The sequence below is a fragment of the Carcharhinus amblyrhynchos genome, chromosome 20, assembly GCF_965287045.1.
Source record: "Carcharhinus amblyrhynchos chromosome 20, sCarAmb.v2.hapA, whole genome shotgun sequence".
In the NCBI taxonomy this organism is placed as follows: Eukaryota; Metazoa; Chordata; class Chondrichthyes; order Carcharhiniformes; family Carcharhinidae; genus Carcharhinus; species Carcharhinus amblyrhynchos.
The window spans coordinates 24,112,383-24,138,660 of record NC_137343.1 but is presented as its reverse complement, the minus strand read 5'-3'; the positions used below and the strand labels follow the sequence as shown (position 1 = coordinate 24,138,660).

The 26,278-nt window shown below is 44.8% G+C and overlaps 1 protein-coding gene across 3 annotated transcripts in view; it reads left to right on the top strand.

Moving 5' to 3' along the window:
* The window catches only part of rasal1a (RAS protein activator like 1a (GAP1 like)), a 278,029-nt gene that overhangs the window by 239,648 nt on the left and 12,103 nt on the right, over positions 1 to 26,278 (top strand). For 2 of the 3 annotated variants that reach the window (XM_080208234.1, XM_080208233.1), the window contains exons 18-20: positions 5,939 to 6,076; positions 15,012 to 15,147; positions 19,688 to 19,808. In XM_080208234.1, coding sequence (XP_080064360.1) covers positions 5,939 to 6,076; positions 15,012 to 15,147; positions 19,688 to 19,808 — 395 coding nt within the window. The remainder of the gene's footprint in view (positions 1 to 5,938; positions 6,077 to 15,011; positions 15,148 to 19,687; positions 19,809 to 26,278) is intronic. The other variant, XR_013889047.1, reaches the window with a different exon arrangement.

Sequence of the window (26,278 nt, the reverse complement as noted above, 5' to 3'; positions counted from 1 at the left end):
TTACTAATGTCTGTCAGAGTGGTGACTGCTGGAGTCTGTTGTGCTAGCCAAGGCCACCATATTGAAACAGGGTGCTTGTACCAGGATTGCTGCTTTGCTTGTGCCCATGTCTTCAGCTGTGAAAGCCCTGATCACTATTACCGACACCGTGATTAGCACTGCTGCTTCACAGCACCAGGGGCCTGGGTTCAGTTCCGGCGTCAGATCACTGTCTGTGTGGAGTCCGCACGTTCTCCCCATGTCTGTGTGGGTTTCTTCCGAGTGCTCCCATTTCCTCCCACACTGCAAAGATGTCTTGGTTAGGTTGATTGGCCATGCTAAATTGCCCCTGAGTGACAGGGGACTAGCGAAGTAAATATCAAGTTCGCTGATGACACGAAGGTTGGTCGTGTTGTGGATGGTCTGGAAGGATGGCAAAAGTTGCAGCAGGACATAGATAGGATGCAGGACTGGGCGGAGAAGTGGCAGATGGACTTCAACGCAGATAAATGTGTAGTCGTCCATTTTGGCAGAACCAACGGGATGAATGAGTACACTATCAAGGGCAGAAGTCTGAGTAGTGTTGAAGAGCAGAAGGATCTTGGGGTCCGGGTCCACAGGACTCTTAAATCGGCCTCGCAGGTGGAGGAGGTGGTCAAGAAGGCGTATGGTGTACTGGCCTTCATTAATCGAGGGATTGAGTTTAGGAGTCGGGAGGTAATGCTGCAACTTTATAAGACCCTTGTCAGGCCTCATTTAGAGTATTGTGCGCAGTTCTGGTCGCCTCACTATAGGAAAGATGTAGAAGCTATTGAGAGGGTACAGAGGAGATTTACAAGGATGTTGCCTGGACTGGGAGGCATGCCTTATGAAGTTAGGTTGAGGGAGCTGGGACTCTTTTCCCTGGAGAGACGAAGGTTGAGAGGCGACCTGATAGAAGTTTACAAAATGTTGAGAGGAATAGATAGGGTGGACTCTCAGAGGCTATTTCCCCGGGTTGAAATGGTCGCTACGAGAGGACACAGATTTAAGGTGCGGGGAGGGAGGTTCAGAAGTGATGTTAGGGGTAAGTTTTTCACTCAGAGGGTGGTGAGTGAATGGAATCGGCTGCCGTCAGTGGTGGTGGAGGCGAACTCGCTGGGATCTTTTAAAAGACTTCTGGATGAGTATATGGGGTTTAATGAGATTGAGGGTTATAGATAGGTCTGTGGGTTGGTAGGTGTTGATGTGATCGGCGCAACTCATGGGCCGAAGGGCCTGTTTGTGCTGTAGTGTTCTATGTTCTATGTGGGATTAAAGGGATAGGATCTGGGCGGGATTGTTGTCAGGCCAAATGGCCTCCTTCTGCACTGAAGGGATCCTATGATTCCCTGATAGAAGTTGTCCAGATCTCGCAATAAAAGACTCAGTAGAATTTATATTAAAAATCAACCTTTCCCTAAAGGGTTTCAGGTTGCATTCCTTACCTGCCTCATCACACATTGAGGCTCACCCATAACCCACTGGAGACTGGTATGTCTCAGCTCTCTTGGTGTAGTTTCCTGAGCCAGGGAGCTCCTGCTGTAGGGAATCCTTGCCCCTGGCCATGAGTCTTCTATGAGATGAGTGGAGGTTTTGCCCATCACAAAACGAAGCAAGAGCTCCCGGATTAGGAAAAGAGCTGATAAAACTGGGTTTCCTGTCAAATCAGTAGCTTTAAGCAGACTCCCACTGGAATTATACAGGGATAGTCTGTCAGAATTTTCAAGGGAACATTGGGCTGTGAAGTAGAATAAATGACAAAAATGAACTTGCGATATCCCTCAATTCTTGTCATTTTGTATCCTGTAATCATGGATAAAGATTTGTAACAACAACTCCACAGAGGTAAGATAATACCACTGTCTGTTTATAAATTCACCACAGTACACAAGTATTATTTTATCTTAGATTTCATTGTTTTACCATTTGGTTTCCTTTATCTTCCAACATCAGTACTGGATGCCTTTGCCCTGTTCTGATGTCAGTATGTTTGAGTCTATGCCATTTGTGTTCTTATTAATTTCAAGCACAAAGTAGGAGGTACATCTTCTTCAATTGTCATGACCCCATCATTCGTGTCTGAACATCATTGATCAGTAATGGAATTACATTTCACTGTGCTAAAGTGCATGGAGGTTTCTGTTTTGATGGGGTCAAAATTGACAAGATTGTGTGGCATAGATAGGGTATGGAGGAGTTCTATCTGGGAATCCCAGATACAGGATTCCCAGGGTGCAGTGGAGTTTTATCTCTACAATGTGGAGATTTTTTTCTGAAAGTCAAGCTTGGCTTTCAATTGAACAGAGACTGCAGGAACTCTGACCCGAATTTCTAATTCCTCTCTGGCCATGGGGGAGGTGCCACACGACTAGAGAACAGCTCATGTGGTCCCAATATTTCAGAAGGGTTGCAGAGATAAGCCAGGGAACTGCAGACCAGTGACCAAAAGAGAAAATGCTGGCAAATCTCAGCAGGTCTGTCAGCATCTGTAAGGGAAAAGAGATGGCGTTTTGGAGTCTAAATGACCCTTTATCAAACCAGTGAGCCTACAGACCAGTGAGTCTCATGTCTGTGATAGGGAAACTTCTGAAGAAAAGCATTTACCTCCGCTCGGAGAGGCAAGGCTTGATCAGGGATAATCAGCATGACTTTGTCAGAGGGAGATCATGCCTAACAAATTTGATTGAATTTTTTGAGGAGGTGACCAGGTATGTAGATGAAGGTAGTGCAGTCGATGTAGTTTATTTGGACTTCAAGAAAATCTTCAACAAGTTCCTACATGGGAATCTTATAAGGAAGGTAAGTGCAAATGGGACACGGGGGGAATTTGATAAAGTGGATTCAAAATTGGCTTAGTTGTAGGAGACAGAGGGTGATGACAGAAGGCTGGTTTAGTGATTTGGAAGTGTTTTAGAAAACAAGTTAGATAGACTTAGGTTGTTTTCGTTGAAACAGAAAAGACTGAGGGGCGATCTGACTGAGGTGTACAAGATTATGAGGCATGGACAGGGTGGATAGGGAGCAGCTGTTCCCCTTAGCTGAAAGGTCAGTCACAAGGAGACAAAGGTTCAAGGTGAAGGGGGGGATTAGGGAGAATATGAGGAAAAACATTTTGCCCAAAGGGGGCTGCTTGCACAGCTGATGAAGGCGAGTTGCCTCACATCTTCTAAAGAATATCTGGATGTGCACTTGGCATGATACAACATTCAAGGCTATGGATCAAGTGCTGATAAAGGGGATTAGGGGTCAGTAGGCCGTGTATTGGTGCAAACATGATGGGCCATTGGGCCTCTCTACACTGTGTGATTCTGTGACTCTCGATCAGGGTATGTTCCAGAGCAGATTACGGGAACAGATTGAATATCTGCTGCTGCTTCTGGGATCCCTGGGAGGTTCCATCCTTCCTCTTGGATATGGAAATCTGTTCCCAAGGTGGTCGGATCCAACCCTGGAGTCTGAGGAGGCAGGTGTTCTACCTGTTAACCAGGGGTAGAACTCCTACTTTTCCCATGCCCATAAGCAGAGCTCCTGGCCCACAAGCAGTGCTATAAAGACACCTTTATTTTCCCCAAAAGCACTCCTCATTCCAGCTGTCAAATTTCAGTCTGGAAATATAGCTGGCCACTGTTAGATCTGCAAATTTAAACTGGGGTCCACCAGCCTCATTAACAAATTCCAATTTTCAACCAGCTTCCTGACAGCCTGCCTTTTGCTGTTTCCTTCAAACCAGGGTTGAGGTCAGCTTTGTGATGTATCAACGTTGAACCAGGTACCAACCCCTCATGTTTGGGGGTTAAAATTCATCGTAGTGGCTCTGTCAAATGTTTGATTTGATTTGAATTTACTATTGTCACATGTATTAGGATACAGTGAAAAGTATTGTTTCTTGTGCGCTATACAGACAAAGCATTCCATTCATAGGGGAGAAGGAAAGGAGAGGGTACAGAATATAGTGTTGTAGTTGCAGGTAGGGAAAGATCAATTTAATATATGAATGAACCAGACAAAGGTCTGATGACAGCAGGAGAGGAGCTGTTCTTGAGTCAGTTGGTATGTGCTTTCAGACTTTTATGTCAATTTCCCAACTGAAGAAGGTGGAAGAGAGAATATCCAGGCTGCATGGGATCCTTGATTATGCTGGCTGCCTCCCTAAGGCAGCGGCAAGTCCAGACAGAGCCAATGGATGGAAAGCTGGCTTGCGTGATGGACTGGGCTACGTTCACAGCCCTTTGTAGTTTCTTGCGGTCTTGGTCAGAACAGGAGCCATACCAAGCTGTGATACATCCAGAAAGGATGCTTTCGATGGTGCATCTGTAAAAATTAGTAAAAATGGACATACCAAATTTTCTTAGCCTTCTGAGAAAGCAGAGGTGTTGGTAGTTCTTAACTATAGTGTAAGTGCGGAGGGATCAGGAAGGTTATTGGTGATCTGGACACCTAGAAACTTGAAGCTCTTGGCCATTTTCCTCTTCATCCCTATTGAAGTAGACAGGGGCATGTCCTCGCTTCCTGAAGTTGATAACTAGCTCCTTTGTTTTACTGACATTGAGGGAGAGATGTCGCCGCATCTGTTCACCAGATTCTCTCTTTCTTGTATTCCATCAAGTCATTGTTTGAGATCCAACCCACTACAGTGGTGGCATCAGCAATGGTCAATGCTTGTTACTTTTGAAGGAAAGATCCAAAACAAAGGGCAATGTTGCTGAAATGGAGATCAGAACTGGTAGTGCTTGATTCTCTATATTGAATTTTCAACCATCCTGCTCTGACCCAGTTAAGTTAACATTGCATTTGTTCAGAATTATATATTGAGATTCTGCAGATAAGGTTATTTTTTTTCAGAAAAATGTATTTTGGTTTTGGAATTCTTATTGCATTGAATTATATCATCCCCAGTGACATGCCAGAATATTGCAGTTTCCTTCAGTTGAATCAGTCCCTTTCCATAATGCTCTAGTGCTTAACACTGCATTCATTTCTGAACCTGCTGCTGGATTGAGTTGTTTAAGTTATTAATTCCTTATCCCACCTTGTTAATCGATGACCGATTATAGTGCATGATCATACATATGGTTTTCTGTGGATCCGATGTTCAGGGTGGCACAGTGGTTAGCACTGCTGCCTCACAGCAGTGAGGACCCGGATTCCCTTCCGGTCTTGGGTGGCTGTCTGTGTGGAGTTCGCACAATCTCCCCATGTTTGTGTAGGTTTCCTCTGAGTGATCCAGTTTCCACTCACACTCCAAAGATGTGTGGATTCGGTGGATTAGCTATGCTAAATTACCCCTTGGTATCCCAAGATGTGTACGTTACTGGAACTAGCGGGGCAAATATGTGGGGTTACGGGGATAGGACCTGGGTAGGACGCTCTATCAGAGAGTTGATGCAGACTCGATGGGCCAAATGACCTCTGTCTGCACAGAATAGGATCCTATATAGTGGCGATCCAAAAACCAGAACACTAATGGTTGAAATTTTCCAGTTGTTCCCTCTGGCAGGATTTACCAGTCCTGCCAACAGTGCCTGCGTGCCACGGCCTCCCTGACACTGGAGGAAACCCATTGGCAGCAGCGGGACTGGAAGACTCGCTGATGGCCAATGGTGGGCAGCCTCCGCTGGCACAAAACATGCCGCGGAGGAAGGTGGAAAATCCCACCCAAAATTGTCCCGCTGATCCCTCATTGGTTTTGAAAATCCCAGTGATTGTAGCATGATTTTCCAATCCAGGTTTTTCTCGTTTGTCCTGTTTTTCTCCTGACAATGAACAGTTTATTTTTTTTTCTGTACCTGATTTTTTTTTTGTTACCATCTTCCGGCTGAAATTTGAAACTATTCTTAGAATATGTCAGTTCCCAAACTGGCGTAGGAGCTGATGATTCAGAACCCTTGAGTTCAGTCAAGCATCCACTGATGTTCCTGTTCTGTGTAACATGTCTCAGGTGCGGTCATCGATTCCAGTCCAGCGTATATGTGCAGTCGAGCGAGTGGATGAAAATGCTTTCCAGCAGCTCCATATGATGCAGATTATCACCCAGGACAGCGAGGCTCAGCTCCACATTATGTACATCCAGTGTAAGGTAAACTATACACAGCACTCGCTTTACAATTCCTTGCAATTTTTCAATGTTACCTTTGGTTTATATTTCGTGGAATGTTCACAATTGTATATACAGTTTACCTGACCTAAATGGAAGAGAATTGTGAACCTGCCTTCTCTATCTTTTAATGAGCTCATGTTCCTTTCAGTAAGTCTGCTCCTAGGATAGAAACCACAGAATTGTATAATCCCTACAGTATACAAGGAGACCATTCAGCCCATAACAACAATGATTGCACCTATCCCCGTAACCCCACTTATTTATCCCACCAATCCCCCTGACGCTTGGTCAATGTAGCATTATGATAAGTGCAGAAAGGAAGAAAGGACATTGGTTGCTGAAGTTTCTGAAGAGGAGAGCTGAACAGGCCAGCGTTAAACAAATGAAATTGGGCTTTGTAAATCTATAGAGGGAAGTTCTCGGTGGTGGTCTTCCAAGCTCATGACTACGTCCATCAAGAAGGACAAGGGCAGCAGATACATGTGAACACCACTATCTGAAAGTACCCCTCCAAGTCACTCACCATCCTGACTTGGAAATATACAAAGAACAACAAAGAACAACACAGCACGGGAAACAGGCCCTTCGGCCCAACGAGCCCGCGCCGCTGTTCCCTCGCAGTCGCTGGGTCAAAATCCTGGAATTCCCTCCCTAACGGGTCAACCCACAGCAGGTGGACTGCAGCAATTCAAGAAGGCAGCTCACCACCACCTTCTCAAAGGCAAGTAGGTTTGGGCAATAAATGCTGGCCAGCTACCAATGCCCATGTCCCACAAAAGAATTAAATAGAAGTGGAAGAATGGAGATGATATTTTGGGCTATAAATCCACACTCGGGGTTTAACAGGCTGGTTCAAACATTAGAATTGGACTGAGAGGGAAACCTGGATGCCTGATGGAGTCAGTACCTTCAGGTACAAACGTGAGGCAAAAATGATGTTGCAGTTTTTTTTCTGGCACTGAGCTCAGTAAGATTTGGAGTCATCCCATTCTTCAGGCTGGATTTTTGGGCCCTATTAATTAGGTCAGAAATAGAAGCAAACAGGACCTGAAATACTTGCAGAGATTGGTGTGCTAATTTCCCATCTCTGTTCCCACAAATGGCCCTTTTTACGGAGCTGGGTTTGGGAGTAAATGATTAGACTTGTTATTGTTCAGAGAGAGAGGCTGGTGAACCATTCCCAGTTGGTCTCCAGTTTCCTGACATGATGGGGGGATCAGTTCACCATCCTGGGAGTGGGCACACAGCCACGTGGCGGGGCTCTGGTCACCGCTGCAGGCTGGCTGGGAGGCTTTCCCTGCCTGTCTGGGTGGGATCGCAGTGCAAGGCCGTCCTGTGGAGGGGCTTCCCTCTGACACAGAGGGCGCAGTGAGGACCTGGATACTTTTGTACTTTTCAATTAAATCGTTAAAAAAAGTGGCTTCTTGTTGAATTCCCCTTCCAGGTGCTCCACTGAAACTTGGAGGCCTCTGATTTATTGTCCAGCTTCAAAAGCCTGACCGCTGTGCGTAATTGGACAGAGAAATTACCTCCATACAAATAAGGGACTGTCCTGGTCATTCTGCCACCCCCCCCACCATCCCCCAATCCCCCACCTTCCCACCACCCCCACTCTCCCCGCACCCCACCACCCCAGTGGACTCAAGCCCCCGGAAACAGGCCTGGTTCCTGTGTCCTAACCCCAAAGTGAAAATGTCAATCAGGAGTTCAGAGCGTACAGCGCCAGCAATCGTGGAGTTAGTTGACCTGACAGATAGAGAATGTGAATGTTTTCCATATGCTTGAGAGTGAGAAGAATTTGATTTAGAATCGTAGAAGCCTACAGTGCGGAAAGAGGCCATTTGGCCCATCCAGGCTGCTCCGACAACAATCCCACCCAGGCCCGATCCCCGTAACCCCACACATTTACCCTGCTAATCCCCCTAACCTACGCACCCTGAAACACTAAAAGACAATTTAGCATGGCCAGCGCACCCAACCTGCACATCTTTGGACTGTGGGAGGAAACCGGAGCACTCGGAGGAAACCCACGCAGACACGAGGAGAACACACAAATTCCATACAGTCAGTGACCCAAACCAGGATTCAAACCCAGGTCCCTGGAGCTGTGAGGCAGCAGTGCTAACCACTGTGCCACCCTGGGCCCTTGGTTTATTATTTGACATGTATTTGGACACAGTGAAAAGTATTGTTTCTTGCGCACTATGCAGACAAAAACACACCATTCATAGAGTACAGAGGGGAGAAGGGAAGGATAGGGTGCAGAATATAGGGTTACAGTCATAGCTAATGTGTAAAGAAAGATCAGCTTACTATAAGGTAAGTCCGCCATAAGTCTGATGGCAGCAGGAAAGAAGACGTTTTTGAGCTGGTTGGTATGTGACCGCAGACTTTTGTATCATTTTCCTGACTGAAGAAGGTGCAAGAGAGATTGTCAGGCTGTATGAGGTCCTTAATTATGCTGGCTGCTTTTCCAAAGCAGCAGGAAGTGTGGACAAAGTCAATGGCTGATTTGCATAATGGACTGGGCTATGTTCTCAACCCTTTGTAATTTCTTGCAGTCTTAAACAGAGCAGAAACCAAACCAAGCTGTGATACATCCAGAAAGGATGCTTTCTATGGGGCACCTATAAAAATTGGTGAGAGTCGTAGAGGACATGCAAAGTAAGGGGTGTTGGGTGAGCTATAGTCACAATCACTGAGGATAATATCTTAATGTTGACAAGGTACGGAAGGCACTTTCACCCAATGATGCTATATCTGATGTATCTGCGTGCCTCTCTGATTTTTCCTGCCTCTCTGTATTTGCAGTAACGATTACTTGAAGTCACAGTTACATGTGAGACGGGTGATGGGTCACTTTGTGGCTTTTCCTCTCTGATTTCTCCCACAGCCTCTGACATTTTGCTGTGAACAGCAGTCCAGCGCTCAGCAGCTGCCTCCAGCTGTCAGGGAATGACAGCTTCTCTGACTGAAGCCCATGGGGAGTGACTCTGTGGGAAACAGTCAAGTTTGGTACTGCTCTTGCTCTTACTATGTGCCCATCAGGAAGCCTGAGTGATCTGACAAACTGACAGCAACCAAGTCAATCTGATCGCACCACCCCCCCTCCCCCTTCCCCACTCCTGCTGAGGACTGAATTGTTTAAAGGCAGCTTGACTGGCTCCTGGAGCAATGGAAATTTGTTCTTTATGTTTAAAATGAAACAGGCATGGATTCTCCCAAAATAATTCCAAGTGCTGAATTTGTGTGAAAACGGAACTAAATCCCACTATTTATTTCAGCAGGATTTTCAAAATGAATCCCCCACACTCTGTGGCCTAGCAAAATTCACAATGGAAATCCGGGGATTGGGCCCTATTCCCTCTGGAGGGAGAGACAGCCAGCATCGTGCTGAGCGAGCCATTGCGCAAGTGCCGATCTGTTATAGCTGAGATCAGCACATGCGCAGTAGTCGCGTACTGCCAGCCTCCCGATCACAGGCCTCTGATCGCTGGCCAGCCCCCCCAATCCTGCATTGCTGCCCCCCCAAAGTCCCCCCCCCCCCCCCCTTCCCAGATCTCTAGCCCCCTGGATGTTTCTGGGCTAGCCCTGAAGCCTCCCCACTGGCCCGCCTCCATCTCCCTGAGCCCCTCCCATGCCCTTGGCTATCCCGATCTCGCTGAACTGCACACCTCCACCAGCAGCCCTGACCTCCCACACAACACCGCTCTGCTAGACCTGACTGCCCCTGGCCTGCCTCGATCCCCCCAAGACACCGCCCCCCCCCCTCTTCTCGGCAGTCACAATCTCTCTGAAAACTCCACCCTCGACATTCCGAAACACCCACCCCCACAGTAGTCCTGATCCCCCCCACCCACTGCCCTGACCCTCACAGCAGGCTGCCCGCCCCCCTAATGGCCAGGCCCGATCAGCCCCTTCCCTCCCTCACTGATCCCAACTGCAGAGTGGCAACAGGAACACACACCTCGACTGATTGTCCTGTCCACAATAGGCCATGCCCCACCCCACCTTGGCTTTGCCACTTTACACCTTGGGCAGCATGGAGCTGACGACACCAGAAATCTAGGGCCTGGAGATGCGCAGAGGCCATAGTGTCCAGCAGGAAATCCACTAAATGGCCTCCGCTGATGTCTCCCAGCCCACAGTGCAGGCACCACAGTGGGCTGGCAGACTTGCCACCATGGAGTTCTGTAGAATCCCTACAGTGCAGAAGAAGGCCATTCAGCCCATTAAGTCTTTACCAACTCTCCAAAAGAGCATTTTGCCCAGGCCCACCCGTGCAAATTTCCAATGGCCCATCCACCTAACCTGCACATCTTTGGATTGTGGGAGAAAACCAGAGCACCCGGAGGAAACCCAGATAGACACAGGGAGAACATGCCCACTCCACACAGTCACCTGAGGATTGAACCCCGGTTCCTAGTGCTGTGAGGCAGTAGTGCCTACCGTGCTGTTGATCAAATAAGTGGGTTCTGAGGAGGATCTTGAGGTAGAAAGGGTCATGGAGGGAATTCCAGAGAGTTAGACTTTGTCTGCTGAAGGTTGTCAATGGTGGGATCAGCACTTGGCTTCAGAGCCTTGAATAACCTCCATTTCATTGAGCTGCCAATCAAGAATTGAGAATTAATTTGTGATTAAATGATGAAAAGATTGAGTAAGCCCACTTCTCACCACAATTCTGTGTCTCTCAAAGGCTAACTTATGCACTGATGTGTGCAGCACCAGACAATGAGTCCGCCATATCTGATCATCTCCTCAGCCATTCTCCCAACAGGCACATTTTTCAGTCGGGGGATTTGCACACATCCCATGGAAAAGAGAATTGTTGAAGCACACTTTGCCTCAGGAGATAATTGAGACAGAAATCATTTGATAAACCAAATACTTGAAGAAAGGGGAAGATGTCGGTCTGTGAGTTCAGAGAATCATAGAATTATAGAATCCCTACAGTGCAGAAGGAAGCCATTCAGCCCATCAAGCCTGCACTGACAACGATCCCACCCAGGTCCTATCCCTACAACCCCATAAATGTACCCTGCTAATCCCCCGGCACTCATGGACAACTTATCATGGCCAATCCACCCAATTTGCACATCTTTGGAGTTAAGTGCAGGTAAGGGCATTCATTACAGAATGCCATCCCAAAGGCCTGGCAAAGACAGTGATAGCAGGTTGCTTATCTTATGAAAAGGGCATTAGAAATGTAATAATGTAATTTTGTAGAGGTGTGGCTAGACTCGTGAACTCGCTGTCCTGAAGGTGGAATAATGATGAGCAGTAGAGTGATAGATGTTGGTGTCTGTGAGTTGTTGGAACACTGAGCTTTGTTCTCCTAGCAACACAATCTACTATCTCACCTTTATTCCACTATTAGGACTTCTTCAGTCCTTAATGCCAGCTCCACTCCACTTCATCTCATGTCTCCTTAGCTCTGAACTATCCCTGATCTTCATTCTGTCCCCCCTCCACCCCACTCCAACTATATAAGTTATCACATTTCTAGCCTTCTTCAGTTCTGTAGAAGGGACTCAAAATGTTAACTGTTTCTTTCTCCACAGATGCTGCCAGACTTGCTGAGTATATCCTGCATTTTCTCTTTTCATTTTATATTTATGAGCAATTTATTTTAATGACCACATCAAAATGGAATAGCTTGCCTCTTGGGGAAAATGGGATATTGCTTCCGATTTCAATCTTCTGGGCAATTTAATTCTTTCCAATTTGTAATCTTAATGGATTGTTTGTTAATTTTTTTTTAAAGACCTGTCATCCCATTCTTTATTCGCTATCCAAGTTAAACTAAGAAGTCTCACAACACCAGGTTAAAGTCCAACAGGTTTACTTGGAATCACGAGTCTTCGGAGCGCTGCTCCTTCATCAGGTGACCTGGTGTTGTGAGACTCCTTACTGTGTCCTCCCCAATCCAACACCGACATCACCACATCGTGGCACCCAACTTAAGGAATTAAATTCCTTACACTATTTTAAAGTTCGGGATCAGAATCCCTTTCACTTCTTGAAGGACTGAAATATCTGTCTTTGGTAATATTAGAGAAATGTCAACAATGGAACAGATTGCAGGGAGAAGTAAGGAAGTGGAAAGTCTCTGGAGCGAATAGCTGGCATGGGAACAATGTACCAATTAGTGTGCTCTGTGCTGCATCATTTAATGTAAAGAGTGATGAGGCACCATTCATTCAATAAAACAAACAGCCTGAATTCCCAGCCACTGGCTCTTTGTGTAGGTAATTCAAGTTTACGCTTTGAGACTAAAGTTCAGCTTTGGTAGGGAATTAGGAATCTAGAGCAGAATCTTTTGCCCCTCCCCACTCTCTGTGGCAGTTTTGATGGTGGGGGCGTAAAATTAAGCAGCAGAGTAGTGGGTGGGGGCCCACCACCTTCCAGCCTCCACCCCAATTAAGTCTGTCGTGGGAAAGCCAGTGAAAAGCCTCCCCACCCCACTGCCAATTGAGGCCCGGATGTGTACAATTAATGTGGCAGGCAGAGGGCTTGCCATGTGGTGAGGAGGACGTGTGAGCCTTGGTGTGTTAGTTTGTGAGTTCCCTGGGCTTCTCCCCCCTCCCTATCCCTCCACCTGGCAATATCCCTCCTACCATCACTCACCTCTTCCCTTGGAGCATGTGATCACTCTAGTTCTCGGTAAAGTGCCACACCAACAGCAGACATCATCTCCCCAGTGGTGCTGCCATTCAAGAAAGCTGCCATGACCTCTGGCTGGTATCTTTCTACTGACAGGAGCCTATTCTGGGAGAGGACCCACCACTGGCCTGTCAAGTGCGTAAGTGAAACAAGATGTATGGGTCTTTCCTAAAGTAGATAATTCCGGTCGCAGCCACAGAGTCTGCACCTAGTCTCAATAATTGGATACTAAATATCTTTGGTTTCATATTGTGCAACAAGTTAAGCAAAGTTCGTATTGAAAGGCTGCTATTAACTTACTTACAGTGGATTGGAAAGAATGCCAGCTATAATTTAAATTGCTTTACAATAGACACGGTGGTGATCTGTTCTCCCAGTGGGGAACTCAGCTCAAGTGGTCAGTGGAACCAAGCAAAGGCTATAACACGATGCAAGATGCTTATCCATGGTCACTTTGAGTGAGACTCCCTTCTGATGAATTCATCCAAGGCACTTGCTTCTGAGTTCAAGGGTGGAGGTTCAACTCCTACTCTTGGGATTTGAGTACATGATCTAAGCTGATGCCCCAGTGAAGGACTGCTGCTGTTTGGATAAGACATTAAACCACATACAGATCCCACCTGTCTGCTTTGGTGGTTGTAAAACACAATCCATGGCTCTATGTCAAAGAAGAGGTTTATTTTGTGTGTCCTGGCTAACAGTCGTCCTTTAGTCAACGCCTAAGATGGTTTATCTGGTCATTAACTCGTTGCTGTTCATGTGGCCTTCCAATGTACAAAACTGGCTGCCATAGTTACTGTGTTTCCACAATGAGTCTACCTTAAAAATATTACAAAATGTCTTGAGGTCAGAACAGGCCTTTCTTTAACTGCATAGATCATGAATTGGGGGAAAGAAATGAAAGTCAGGCCAAAACAAATCTTGCCTTTTGGATTATATTTTTTTTTGTGGCAGATGAAGTCAGTCTTCTGTGAATTTGATGTTGAGTTGCAGTTCACTATTGGACTTCAGTGGAAATCCCGAGAGTTGGAACTGTTGTGAAAAGCTAAACAATTCTGCCATGACCATGAAATGTATTTAATTATGCAGCTCTCAGATATGAAAATCTTTAAAAATGTCTTATCAAATCAGGCTTCTTATTTAGCAACCGTTACTTTCAGATCACAGAATTGATACAGTGCAGAAGGTGGCCAGTTGGCCCATTGTGTCTGCATCTGCTCTGGAAATGAGCATGATGACTTAGCGCCATTCCCCCATCTTTTCCCCATACCCCTTCATTTCTATTCAAATAATCAGCTAATGTCCTCTTGAATAACTCCATCACACATTTCCAGAGATGAGGGGTTTGTTGTATGAAGAGGAATTGAACAGTTTAGACCTGTACTCTCTGGAATTTAGAAGAATGAGGGAAGATCAAATTGAGTAACACTGGATAATAAAAGCTATGGATAAAGTAGACATGGAGCAGATGATTCTTCTTGTAGTGCATTCTGGGATGAAGAGGTCATAGTCTTCGGATAAGGGATAGAAAATTTAAAACAGGGTTGAGGAGAAACTACTTTTCCCAAAGGGTTGTGAAGCTGTGGAATTCACTACCCTGAAGTGCAGTGGATGCTGAGACAGTGAGTAAGTTTAAGGAGGAGTTAGACAGAGTTTTAATGATAATGGGTTAAAGGGTTATGGGGAGAAGGCAGGAAAATGGGGATGAGGAACATATGAGCCATGACTTAATGGGCTGAATGGCCTAATTCTGTTCCAATATTATATGAACACTTCCAGGCAGTGCATTCAAAACACAAACCACTTGTTATGTGAAAAGATTTTTCTAGCATCATATTTGCTTCTTCTGCAAATCATTTTAAATCTATGCCCTCTTGTTGTTGATCCTTTTATAAGCAGGAACAATTTTTCCCTATCTACTCTGTCCAGCCTTCTTATGATTTTGAATATCTCTATTAAACCTCCTCTGAGCCTTCTCTCCAAGGAGAACAGTCCCAACATCTCCAATCTATCCTCATAACTGAAGTTTCTCATCCCTGGAAACATTATTGTAAACCTCTTCTACACTCTCTCTAATGTGCACATGTTCTTCCCCTGGTGTGGCATCCCGAACTCTGCACAACGTTCCATCTGAAATTTCCAGAACAGTACACAATATTCCATCAGATTGATCTACCACGGCTAAAACGGCTGCCATGGTGATTTAAGGATTTTAACAGTCAGTGCTGATGTGCATTTCTCTCTTTTCTAGAATGTCAATGAACTGAACCAGTGGCTGTCAGCTATCAGGAAAGCCAGTATCTACAACGAGCGCATGCTTCCTTCCTTTCACCCAGGTTCTTACCGCAGCAATCGATGGACCTGTTGCCTGCACACTGATAGGACCGGTAAGTTGGCAAAAACTCCCCAGTAGAACTAAACATTTACCTTAAGAGCCAGTTTCAATCGGCAGGCAAGAAACATTTACAGCTGCCAAGTTTTCTTTGTTCACGTCATTCATTTCCTGTGTGAAACTGTGATGCACGGTTCAACAGATTGTCGTGAAAGCAATTCTTATGTTTCACATTTTTTTGATGACTGTGTGACCGGGATATTCACGGTCGTTGTATTTTCCCTGTCGTACTGATAGTCACTTCTGCTGTGCTATTCTCATCAACGAGCTACTTCAGGATATAAGAGTTTTTTAATGTAACTTGCAGAACTGATCAGATCAAAATGACTGGTGCTTCAAATAGACAGTATTGAATATATTAAAGTTCCCATTCTTTGCCATTCAATACTAAAGTTCTGCTTCATGAAGAGCAAGTATTTCTTGTTAATTGTGCGACATGTACTTTGTAATAATCATAACTAGTGAATCAGCACAATACTTTTTAACATATGGCATCTGGGATTCAAATGGGTGGCACAGTGGTTAACGCTGCTGCCTCACAGGGATGTGGGTTCAATTTCAGTCTCGGGTGACTGTCTGTGTGGAGTTTGCGTATTCTCCCTGTGTCTGTGTGGGTTTCTTCCAGGTGCTCCAGTTTTCTCCCACAGTCCAAAGATGTGCAGGTTAGGGTGATTGGCCATGGTAAATTGCCTCTCAATGTCAGGGGTAAATACATGGGGTTATGGGGATAGGGCCTGAGTGGGATTGTGATTGGTGCAGACTTGATGAGCCAAGTGGCCTCCTTCTGCACTGTAGGGATTTTAAGAAACTGGAGCACCCAGGAGGAAACCCACGCAGACAACGGGAGAACGTGCAAACTCCACACAGACAGTTATCCAAGGAAGAATTGAAGCTGGATCCCTGGTGCTATGAAGCAGCAGTGCTAACTACTGTGCCATCCCATACCCTGTATAACCCACACTCACATACACTTAATTGGTACTCTGTTCGCCACCATCAACTTTGGCAGCAGTCTGTACCAGCTACAAGATGCTCAGCAGCAACTCAACAAGGCTCCTTTGACAGCATCTTCCAAAACTGTGACCTCTACCATCTAAAAGGACAAGGGCAGCAGACATCATCTGTTAGTTCGCCACCAAGTCTCACACCATGTTGATTTAGAAATATATTGCCATTCCTTCACTGTGACTGGGTCAAAATCCTGGAACTCCCTCCCTAACAGCATGGTGGCTGTACCTACACCTCAGGGACTACAGCGATTCATGAAGGCAGCTCCCCACCACCTTCTGAAGGCAACTTGGTTTTGAGAATAAACACTGGCCTAGTCAACAATGCCCACATCCCATGAATGAATAAAATGAGATTGCAGAACCTCTTCCAGTTTTGTTTGGTTGAATTTAGTTGTCTCCCTGCACTGTAATCTGTTTCTGATATAAGAGGCTAATTTACTGTTAATTTGACCTGATATTCTCTCTGTGTTTTCAAATTGATTGGTTCCTTCTCTGAGATTTCCAAATGGGTTGTTTGGTTTGAACAAAAGAGCTCTTCTTGGTATTTTGGTATATAACCAGGACATGCTGGAAATATTCCTGCTGAGAATGAAAGGTCATCGATCTGACACTATGGGCGGGATTTTACCGCCTCGCTTGGACAGGACCGTAAATTCCCGCATGAGGTCATTAGAGATTTCCATTGTCGGACCCTCAGCCACTCCGATTCTGTGGCGGGCGAGGTGGAAGAGTTCTGGCCATTGTGCATGTCTCATCGTAGATGCTGCTGGACTTACTGAGTATTCCCCACATTTTCTGTTTCCAGTTCTTTTTAAAATCTAGTGAGCAGTTCTCAGAATTTAATTAATTTTGGATATCTGACCACTCAAGATGTAAAAATAGAGAGTTATAAAAAAGCGAGGAAGTTCAGGTACGCTATAATTACTTCTGCATCTGATTTTCCATAATCTTTAATGGAATCATAGATAGAATCCTTGCATTGCAGCAGGAGGCCATTTGGCCCATTAAGTCTGCAATGACAGAACATCTTACCAAGGCTCATCCCCCTCCCCGCCCGCCACATTCCAGTAGCCCCACATATTTACTTGACTAATCCACCTAACCAACACGTCTAAGGGACAAGTTAGCATGGCCAGTCCACCTAACCTGCATATCTTTGGTCTGTGGGGGGTAACCGGAGCACCCGGAGGAAACACACACAGATGCAGGAAGAATGTGTAAACTCTATACAATTAGTCACCCAATTGAGCTCAGGTCCTTGGCACTGCAGTGCTAACCACTGTGCCACCGTGCTACCTTTTGGATGTTTATACCGGATGTTCCAATATATATCTCCCTGAATTCAAACAAGGAGATCCAATCCTTAGTTTTGCTACAATGGGTGCTTGATCTTGGCGGTGGGCCAAGATGATCATCTAGACACATTGGACGGGATTTTCTGACCGTGCGCCCCAAGACCTGAAGTTCGCTTCCAGGGTCCACCAAATTCTCTGTCCCGCCCAGTATGATTCCTGCAGCAGACGGGAATGGAAAATTCTACCCATTGATTTTATAGAGGATTTTGTAATATAGATTTCAGCTGTAACATTTATGAATGGAAGTACTTTTACAATTTAGTTGTATTCAAATCATTTGTTTTTTGTAGAAAGTGTTAATTTGTCTATTGTATATATTTGTTGTAGCATTCTCAGCGTTACTTTTGCCACCTCAGTGATAAGTTGATTATATTCTAAACAGAAGACCTGGTAGAAATGTCCAAAAGTCAAATCCATTATAGCATGGTTTATTTTGTTTTTAAAAAGGATATTTTGGCACCTATGATGCTCTTTACTCTTTGGGGACTAGTGGAGGGAAGGATTCCTGAGCTGATTATCAGCCCATTGTATCATGGTGAACGCTTCTTCAGTGGCCAACAAGTTCTGACATTGGACTCGAACTTGGGGCTTCTGATCTAGTGGCAGAGGCACTAACACTGTACTACAATAAGAAGTCTCACAACACCAGGTTAGAGTCCAACAGGTTTATTTGGAATCACGAGCTTTTGGAGAGCTGCACTCACCTGATGAAAGACCAGCACTCCAAAAGCTGATGATTCCAAATAAACCTGTTGGATTTTAACCTGGTGTTGTGAGACTTCTTACTGTGCCCACCCTAGTCCAACACTGGCACCTCCACACTGTGCCACAAGACCTCCATATGGTTTAATTGAGATGGGCTATTCATACCTCAGGTTAATGTTTATGTCTGAGTGGGGTTTCTTGTGTCAAAACTGCTTGAAAATAATTTTTGAAATGTGGCAAGTATACATGAGATGTATAAGAATGATTAATTGAAAGTTCCATGCCTTGGTATAACTTAATTTATAAATTAAAAATGGTAGAATGACTAGCAGGTCAAGCATCATCTGTGGACACAGTTAAGGCTTCAGGTTGGTTACTTTTATTTGCAGCTTGGTTTATATTGTAATTTGTATCTGAAAATTGCTAAAGTGACATTAGTGAGCTTATCCTCCAATCAGTTGACTTTAAAAAGAGTGACTTTCTAATTGAAGCACTATTTCAGAAGGATAACATTTGCACTTCAGTTTCCAGTTCCACATTCTCTCTTCCCCTCCCTAAGAGCCTCAACACACTAGGCTTATTTAGTCAATGGCATGAATTTTCCAGCAGTTACTCACATGTTCAGCCTGTGCTACGTGTGTGTTTTTTTTAATTCATGGGATATCGGCATTGCTGACTGACCAGCATTTATTACCCATCACTGATTACCTGAGGGCAGTTGAGCATCAACCACATTGCTGTGGGTCTGGAGTCACATGTAGGCCAGACCAGGTAAGGACAGCAGATTTCCTTCCCTAAAGGACATTATAGTGAACTAGATGGGTTTTTCTGACAATCGATAATGGTTTCATGGTCGCCATTAGATTATTAATACCAGATATATTCAATATTTTTATTGAATTCAAATTCCAACACCTGCGTGGTAGGATTTGAACATTAGTTGAGTGTCTGGATTAATAGTCCAGTGACAATACCACTAGGCCATTGCCTCCCCTTAATCCAAAATCCAGGACAACCCAAACATTTATTACATTCTAATTTGATACTCCAGATAGCAATATGAGAAAAATTTTTTTTTAATATATTTTATTTTATGTGTTCTGCAAGGCCAAAGACCCAACGTCCAAAACATCCCCAAATCTGGCACATATGCGGTCCCGAGCTGCCTGAATACGGGTCCTGGTATGTGTCGATGACATGGAAGAATTGTACTGTTCAAGCTTGGAGCCACACTGAAGCAGAATGTTCTTAATGCCATTCCAGAAACATTGGTAGCACTCTCCAGATTTGACCACAGTCTCCGATGACATTTTGACACATTTTATGTCTGAATTAAACATCTAAACAACTTTCCAATGAGAAACAGCTGTCCATATTTCCCACAGGGCTAAACACATGCCATAAACACAGTGGCTACAATATTTGGTAATCCTTCTGTATTGCTTACTTTCCATTTGTTTAACAGTTCGGGGATGCAGTCGCACGCATTCCGCTGTAACTCTTGGTGACTGGAGTGACCCCCTCGACCCCGATGTTGAGACACAGACTGTTTACAAGCAGCTCTTGCAAGGCAGAGAAAAGCTGAAGTGAGTAACGCAAAGTGCTTACCATTGCCCCAATCCATTGCAATGTAACCTATCAGCACCATCCTAATGCTCCAACATGGAGACAGTATGTAGAGAATGTTCAATTCTTTCTACTGTAATTTCAGCAGCATAGGCCTTTGTGCTAAAGTGTGAATTGATATTTCATGATGTATGTTACTCTGGTAAGAATGACACTCAGTATAGATTAATGCAGACACTAGCTTGATTACCAGATTTTGACTTTACACTCGGAAATTAGTCAAAGCAAGTGGCCACTAGATGGCCACAGAAAGCAGTGGATCAGACATGTGACATCCTTTAAAAAAAATTGCTTTCTTCTCCTTCTCAGTATGTATTTTTATCCCTCTTTTGGGATCATCCAGCCAGCATGCCCCATTCTTTGAATGCTTAGGGTTGGAGGTTGGTTACAGCACGTCGGTTACTTCTCTTTAAAAAGTCTTAAAGAAGTTTATGACTTCTTAAAGAAGTCTTCATAGGGCAGCACTGTGGACTGCTGCCTCACAGCGCCAGGGACCCAGGTTTTCCCAACATGGATCACTATTTGTGTGGAGTTTGTATGCCCTCCCCGTGTCTGCGTGGAGGTGCTCTGATTTCCTCCCACAGTCTGAAAGACATACTGATTAGGTGGATTTGCCATGCTAAATTCTCCCTCGGTGTACCCAAATTGGTGCTGGAGTGTGGCAACTAGGGGTTTTTCACAGTAACTTCATTGCAGTGTTAATGTAAGCCTGCTTGTGACTCTACTAACTCAAACTTCAGTAGGTTAATTGTAAGTCACTATTCACAAGTAGAACTATTTACATCTGTGCAGTAAAGGATACAGGAGCTATCTTCATGTTTTGGTCTTAACCTGTCTCTGCTGAACGAAACCCTGTGCCTGGACGACGTGCCTTCTTACATCACTCTATGGGCAGTACTGTACTCAATCCCACATTAACCCTGCATGTGCCAGACTCTTACACTACACCTGAGTGGCTTCAATCCCTCTTGAAGCTGAGTGACTTGCCAATCTTTTGTTTTTAAGTTATTTATTCTCTGGATGTAGGTAATACTGACTGGACTAATCGATTTCCCTGGGAGGATGGTGAATCTATTTCTAGTCTTACAGCTGAGTGTCTTTCAACAATGCGTTTGGAGATTGGGGCTTTGCGTAGGTCAGAGCAGGTAGATGGATGGCTGGTTCCCTTCCCTGACAGACATTAATAAAACAGTTTGATTTTTACAGGAACGCCCTGTCTCTCTCAGCAGCCTCCAGGTCTCTCCAAACCTCTAAAGTATTGCTTGGTGATGATTTCAGTGGCTGCATGGATCTTGTTGGAACTATCCTCCTATGCTACTGAAGGCTGTCTTGAATGTGTTCAGGGTGGTAGTTTCCAGAAAGCAACATTTTGATTAATGTCTTGAATAATCTTGGCACCATGGATCCAATGCCTATGGATTGAACTTCAACTTGTGCCGTCTGTTTAGCTGGTCATGAACACTTTGCACTTCAGTGGGGCGTTGTTCGTGAGAGTAGAGACGTGGGGCTGGTTTTTCCAGCCCTTTGTACCAATGTGATCTTCCGGTCCTACCAAAGGCAGGTTCCCCGATGGTGGGATGGGCAATCACGCAAAATGACATGGACAACAGCGGGACTGGAAGATCCCACCGGTGGCCAATGGCCAATCGCCTCTGCCACCAAAAAACGCCAGTCTGTGATTTCTAAACCCTGAAGAGTGAATGAAATCTTGTTGTGTGAGAATCAGCAGGTGGGTAAGTTCACCATTTGGCATTTTGAATAAAAGGTGAAATGATTTGCACAGAGCCAACAGCTGGTGTCTCAGTACACAGGAGATTGACTAATGTTGTTGTGGAAACAGAGGCATAAAAATTATGGGTTGCATTCTTGAAAGTCGCTGAGAACCTTGCTTCTACTGTGGAGGTTAATTGGGAACCACTTCCAGAAGATGATGTGACTGTGCCATTGCCTCTCGAATCAGACAGCTTTTCTCAGACAGTCGGTGTACATCTCCCAGCTTATGATTTGATTTGATTTATTTTTGTCACACGTGTTGACATACAGTGAAAAGTATTGTTTCTTGTGCGCTATACAGACAAAGCATACCATTTATAGAGAAGGAAAGGAGAGGGTGCCAAATGTAGTGTTACTTAATGCAAGGTGCATTCATTCAAAAGCATGATGGCAGCAGGGAAGAAGCTGTTCTTGAGTCGATTGGTACGTGACCTCAGACTTTTGTATCTTTTTCCCGATGGAAGAAGGTGGAAGAGGGAATGTCCGGGGTGCGTCGTGTCCTTGATTATGCTGGCTGCTTGGGTAACATCAGGTGCAAGTAGTCCATTCAGTGCATGGTCACCCACCTGGCTTCCCTCCTTTCTTTTTCCATTTAGAGTTCTAGAGTCATAGAGGTTTACAGCATGGAAATAGGCCCTTCGGCCCAACTTGTCCACGCCGCCCTTTTTTTAACCCCTAAGCTAGTCCCAGTTGCCCACATTTAGAACATAGAACATTACAGCGCAGAACAGGCCCTTCGGCCCACAATGTTGCGCCGACCAGTTAAAAAGCAATGACCCTCTAACCTAAACCAAACCCTTTCCATCCATAAACCTATCCACGGATCTCTTAAATGCCCCCAAACTAGGCGCATTTACAACTGCAGCAGACAGGGCATTCCAATCCCTCACCACCCTCTGGGTAAAGAACCTACCCCTGACATCCGTCCTATAACTACCACCCCTTAATTTAAAGCTATGCCCCCTCGTGCTAGCTTTCTCCATCCGAGGAAAAAGGCTATCACTGTCCACCCTATCTAAACCTCTAATCATCTTATATGTTTCAATAAGGTCCCCTCTTAGCCGCCTTCTATCTAACGAAAACAACCTCAAATCCCTCAGTCTCTCCTCATAGGACCTCCCCTCCATACCAGGCAACATCCTGGTAAACCTCCTCTGCACCCTCTCCAAAGCCTCCACATCCTTCCTATAATGTGGGGACCAGAACTGCACACAATACTCCAAGTGCGGCCGCACCAGAGTCTTGTACAGTTGCAACATGACGCTGCGGCTCCTAAATTCAATCCCCCTACCAATAAACGCCAAGACACCGTATGCCTTCCTAACAACCCTATCTACTTGATTCCCAACTTTCAGGGATCTATGTACACATACACCTAGATCCCTCTGTTCGTCCACACTATTCAGAGTCCTACCATTAGCCCTATACTCTACACATCTGTTATTCCTGCCAAAGTGAATTACCTCACACTTTTCCACATTAAACTCCATCCTCCACCTCTCGGCCCAGCTCTGCAACTTGTCCAAGTCCCCCTGTAAACTAAGACACCCTTCCTCACTATCTACCACACCTCCGACTTTGGTGTCATCAGCAAATTTACTAATCCACCCAACTATACCCTCATCCAGATCATTTATAAAAATTACAAACAGCAGTGGCCCCAAAACAGATCCCTGAGGCACACCACTTGTAACTGAACTCCATGACGAATACTTACCATCAACCACCACCCTCTGTCTCCTATCCGCCAGCCAATTCCTGATCCAGTTACCTAAATCACCCTCAATCCCATACATCTGCATTTTCTGCAGAAGCCTTCCATGGTGAACCTTATCAAACGCCTTACTAAAGTCCATATATACCACGTCAACTGCCTTACCCCCATCCACCTCTTTGGTCACTTTCTCAAAAAACTCAATAAGGTTAGTAAGGCACGACCTACCCGCCACAAAACCATGCTGACTATCTCCAATCAATTCATTACTCTCCAAATAACTATAAATCCTATCCCTAATAATTTTTTCTAAAACCTTACCCACAACAGAAGTAAGACTCACCGGTCTATAATTCCCGGGGAAGTCTCTGTTCCCCTTCTTAAACAATGGGACAACATTTGGTCCATATCCCTCTATATCCATCTTACCCATGTAACTGCCTAAACACTTTTTAAAAGACAAGATTGTACCCGCCTCTACTGCTTCCTCTGGTAGCTTGTTCCAGACATTCACCACCCTCTGTGTGGTGAGTGAGTGCGGTGCCCCTTTAAATTTAAATAATTTAAGTTTAATGCTTTACATTAACCAACAGGAATGCCCATGTGGTAAATTCTAGGTGCTGCAACCAAAGAATTGCAGCTAAAATATTTGCATCAATCATTTTTTTTAAGAAGAAGTGTTTTACCTGAGAAGGAAGTCGATTGATAGACGGGATTTTACAGCCTTGCTTGACCCGAGACCGGAAAATTCCCATCCGAGGTCAACAGACCTCGCCTGGCCCAGTCCTCGCCTGATCCGATTCCATGGCAGATGGAGCAGGAGAATTCCAGCACACGTATCACAAATTTTAGCTCCCATTGCAGCATCAAATCCCACAACTCAGATATTCCGAGTTTCCCTTTAAATGGACAGGACACCATTCCTGCTTTATGCAGTCTGTCACTAGCACATGCCCAATGAAGAACTGTGGAAGATGTGTACGTGTGTGTGTGTGCATGCACGTGTGTATGTGTGCATGCACGTGTGTATGTGTGTGTGTACGTGTGTATGTGTGTGTGTACGTGTGTATGTGTGTGTGTGCACGCGTGCGTGTGTGTGTGTGTGTGTGCGTGTGCTCATCTGCTGAGCATTGCCATTGATTTTCATACTGTAATGAAACTTGCCTGTTTCCAGTTCAATGTTACACTCCACTTACAGTCGTGCATTTGGTGTATTACGGGTTCTATCACTGATTACCCAGTGCTTATCCCACTTCCCCAGCACCAACAGTAACTATGAGCAAATAAACCCTCAGGTTTGCATTTGGGGTACTGGTCCTCATAACATAATGTAGAACCATTCCTGTGTTTTGTTATGGTGGACTGTAAGATGTATTGAACAATATTAGATTATGCTTTCATAATCTACTTATTGTTGCAAGACAAAGTTCCTGTTGTAATCAACAGAGTTGATTTCTCTCATTGTGGCCACATTGTTAGAACGAATGAACACAGGAAGCAATTAGCAAAGGATCATCAGTTGGTCAATCATGCTTATTACTCAGGAGATGCTCAGGCTAAAAATACTTAGCTAGAAACCCAAGGAAATTGAAACAACAGATTGTACCACTAGAGGCCAGTGAATTACCAGTCATTGCATGTTGAGCAGCCATTCAAAGTGGCTTAAACTTTTGAACTATTTAGCATTTTAAGTAATCTGTGACCATTTCAATGTATTAGTTGTAAATTTCCTCTGCTTTTATATTCCCCATAGTATAGGTTTAAGGTGAGATGGGAGAGATACAAAAGGGTTCACAAGGGCAATTTTTTCACTCAGAGGGTGGTGAGTGTCTGGAATGAGCTGCCAAAGGCAGCTGTAGAGGCAGATACAAATTTGTCTTTAAAAAAGCATTTAGACAGTCACATAGGTAAGATGGGTATAAAGGGATATGGGCCAAATGCAGGCAACTGGGACTAATTTAGAGGAAAAAACTGGGTGGCATGGACAAGTTGGGCCGCGGGGCCTGTTTCCGTGCTGTAAACCTCTATGGTAAATAAACAAGCATGATTGACAACAAAATAATGTGTAAAGCCTTGTCTTAATAGCAACAAAGAAGTGTTAGGAAATGAGAATAGAATTGTTCGGTGAATCACTCACTGACGGCCATTAAATTATTTAAATTTAAAGAGGCACCATCTTCATAAAAATTGGGAGAACACTATAGTGTGTTCGGCAAATGATACGTCACATTAATATATGAAATGTATCACTGCAGAGTAAAAAAATACAATCATATGTTGGAAATTTGTTGTTTGCACTTAAAAATATCAGGACCAAATTTGTAAGTAGCAGTGTCCTTGTTCCCCCTCCTCAGTAGAAAGGTGACTTTGCTTCAATAAGGTGTGGAGATTTTGAGCCAATTTAAACTGTGCAAATGGGTTGGTTTTGAATAGGTTGGAATGGGTTCTCTGCCTCTTAAAAGTGTGGATTTATTTTATGATAACGCAGGTATGGTGGCCTCCTGGTGATATGTTGCTGACCCAGTAATGCAGAGATCTGGACTAATGATCCAGAGATGTGAGTTCAATTCTGTATTAAAGGCCGGTTAGAATCATAGAATCCTACAGTGCAGAAGGAGGCCATTCGGCCCATCGAGCCTGTACCGACAACAATTCCACCCAGGCCCTATCCCCATAAGCCCAGATATTTACTCTATTAATCCCGTTGACATCCGCCTAACACTAAGGAGCAATTTAGCACGGCCAATCAGCCTAACCCGCACATTTTTAGACTGTTGGAGGAAATCGGAGCACTGGAGGAAACCCACATAGACAAAGGGAGAATGTGAAAACTCCACACAGACAGTTGTCCAGGCAAGGAATCGGACCGGGTCCCTAGCACTGTGAGGCAGCAGTGCCAACCACTGTGCTAGCCAATTAAATAAAATTCAGGAAGTGTCAGCA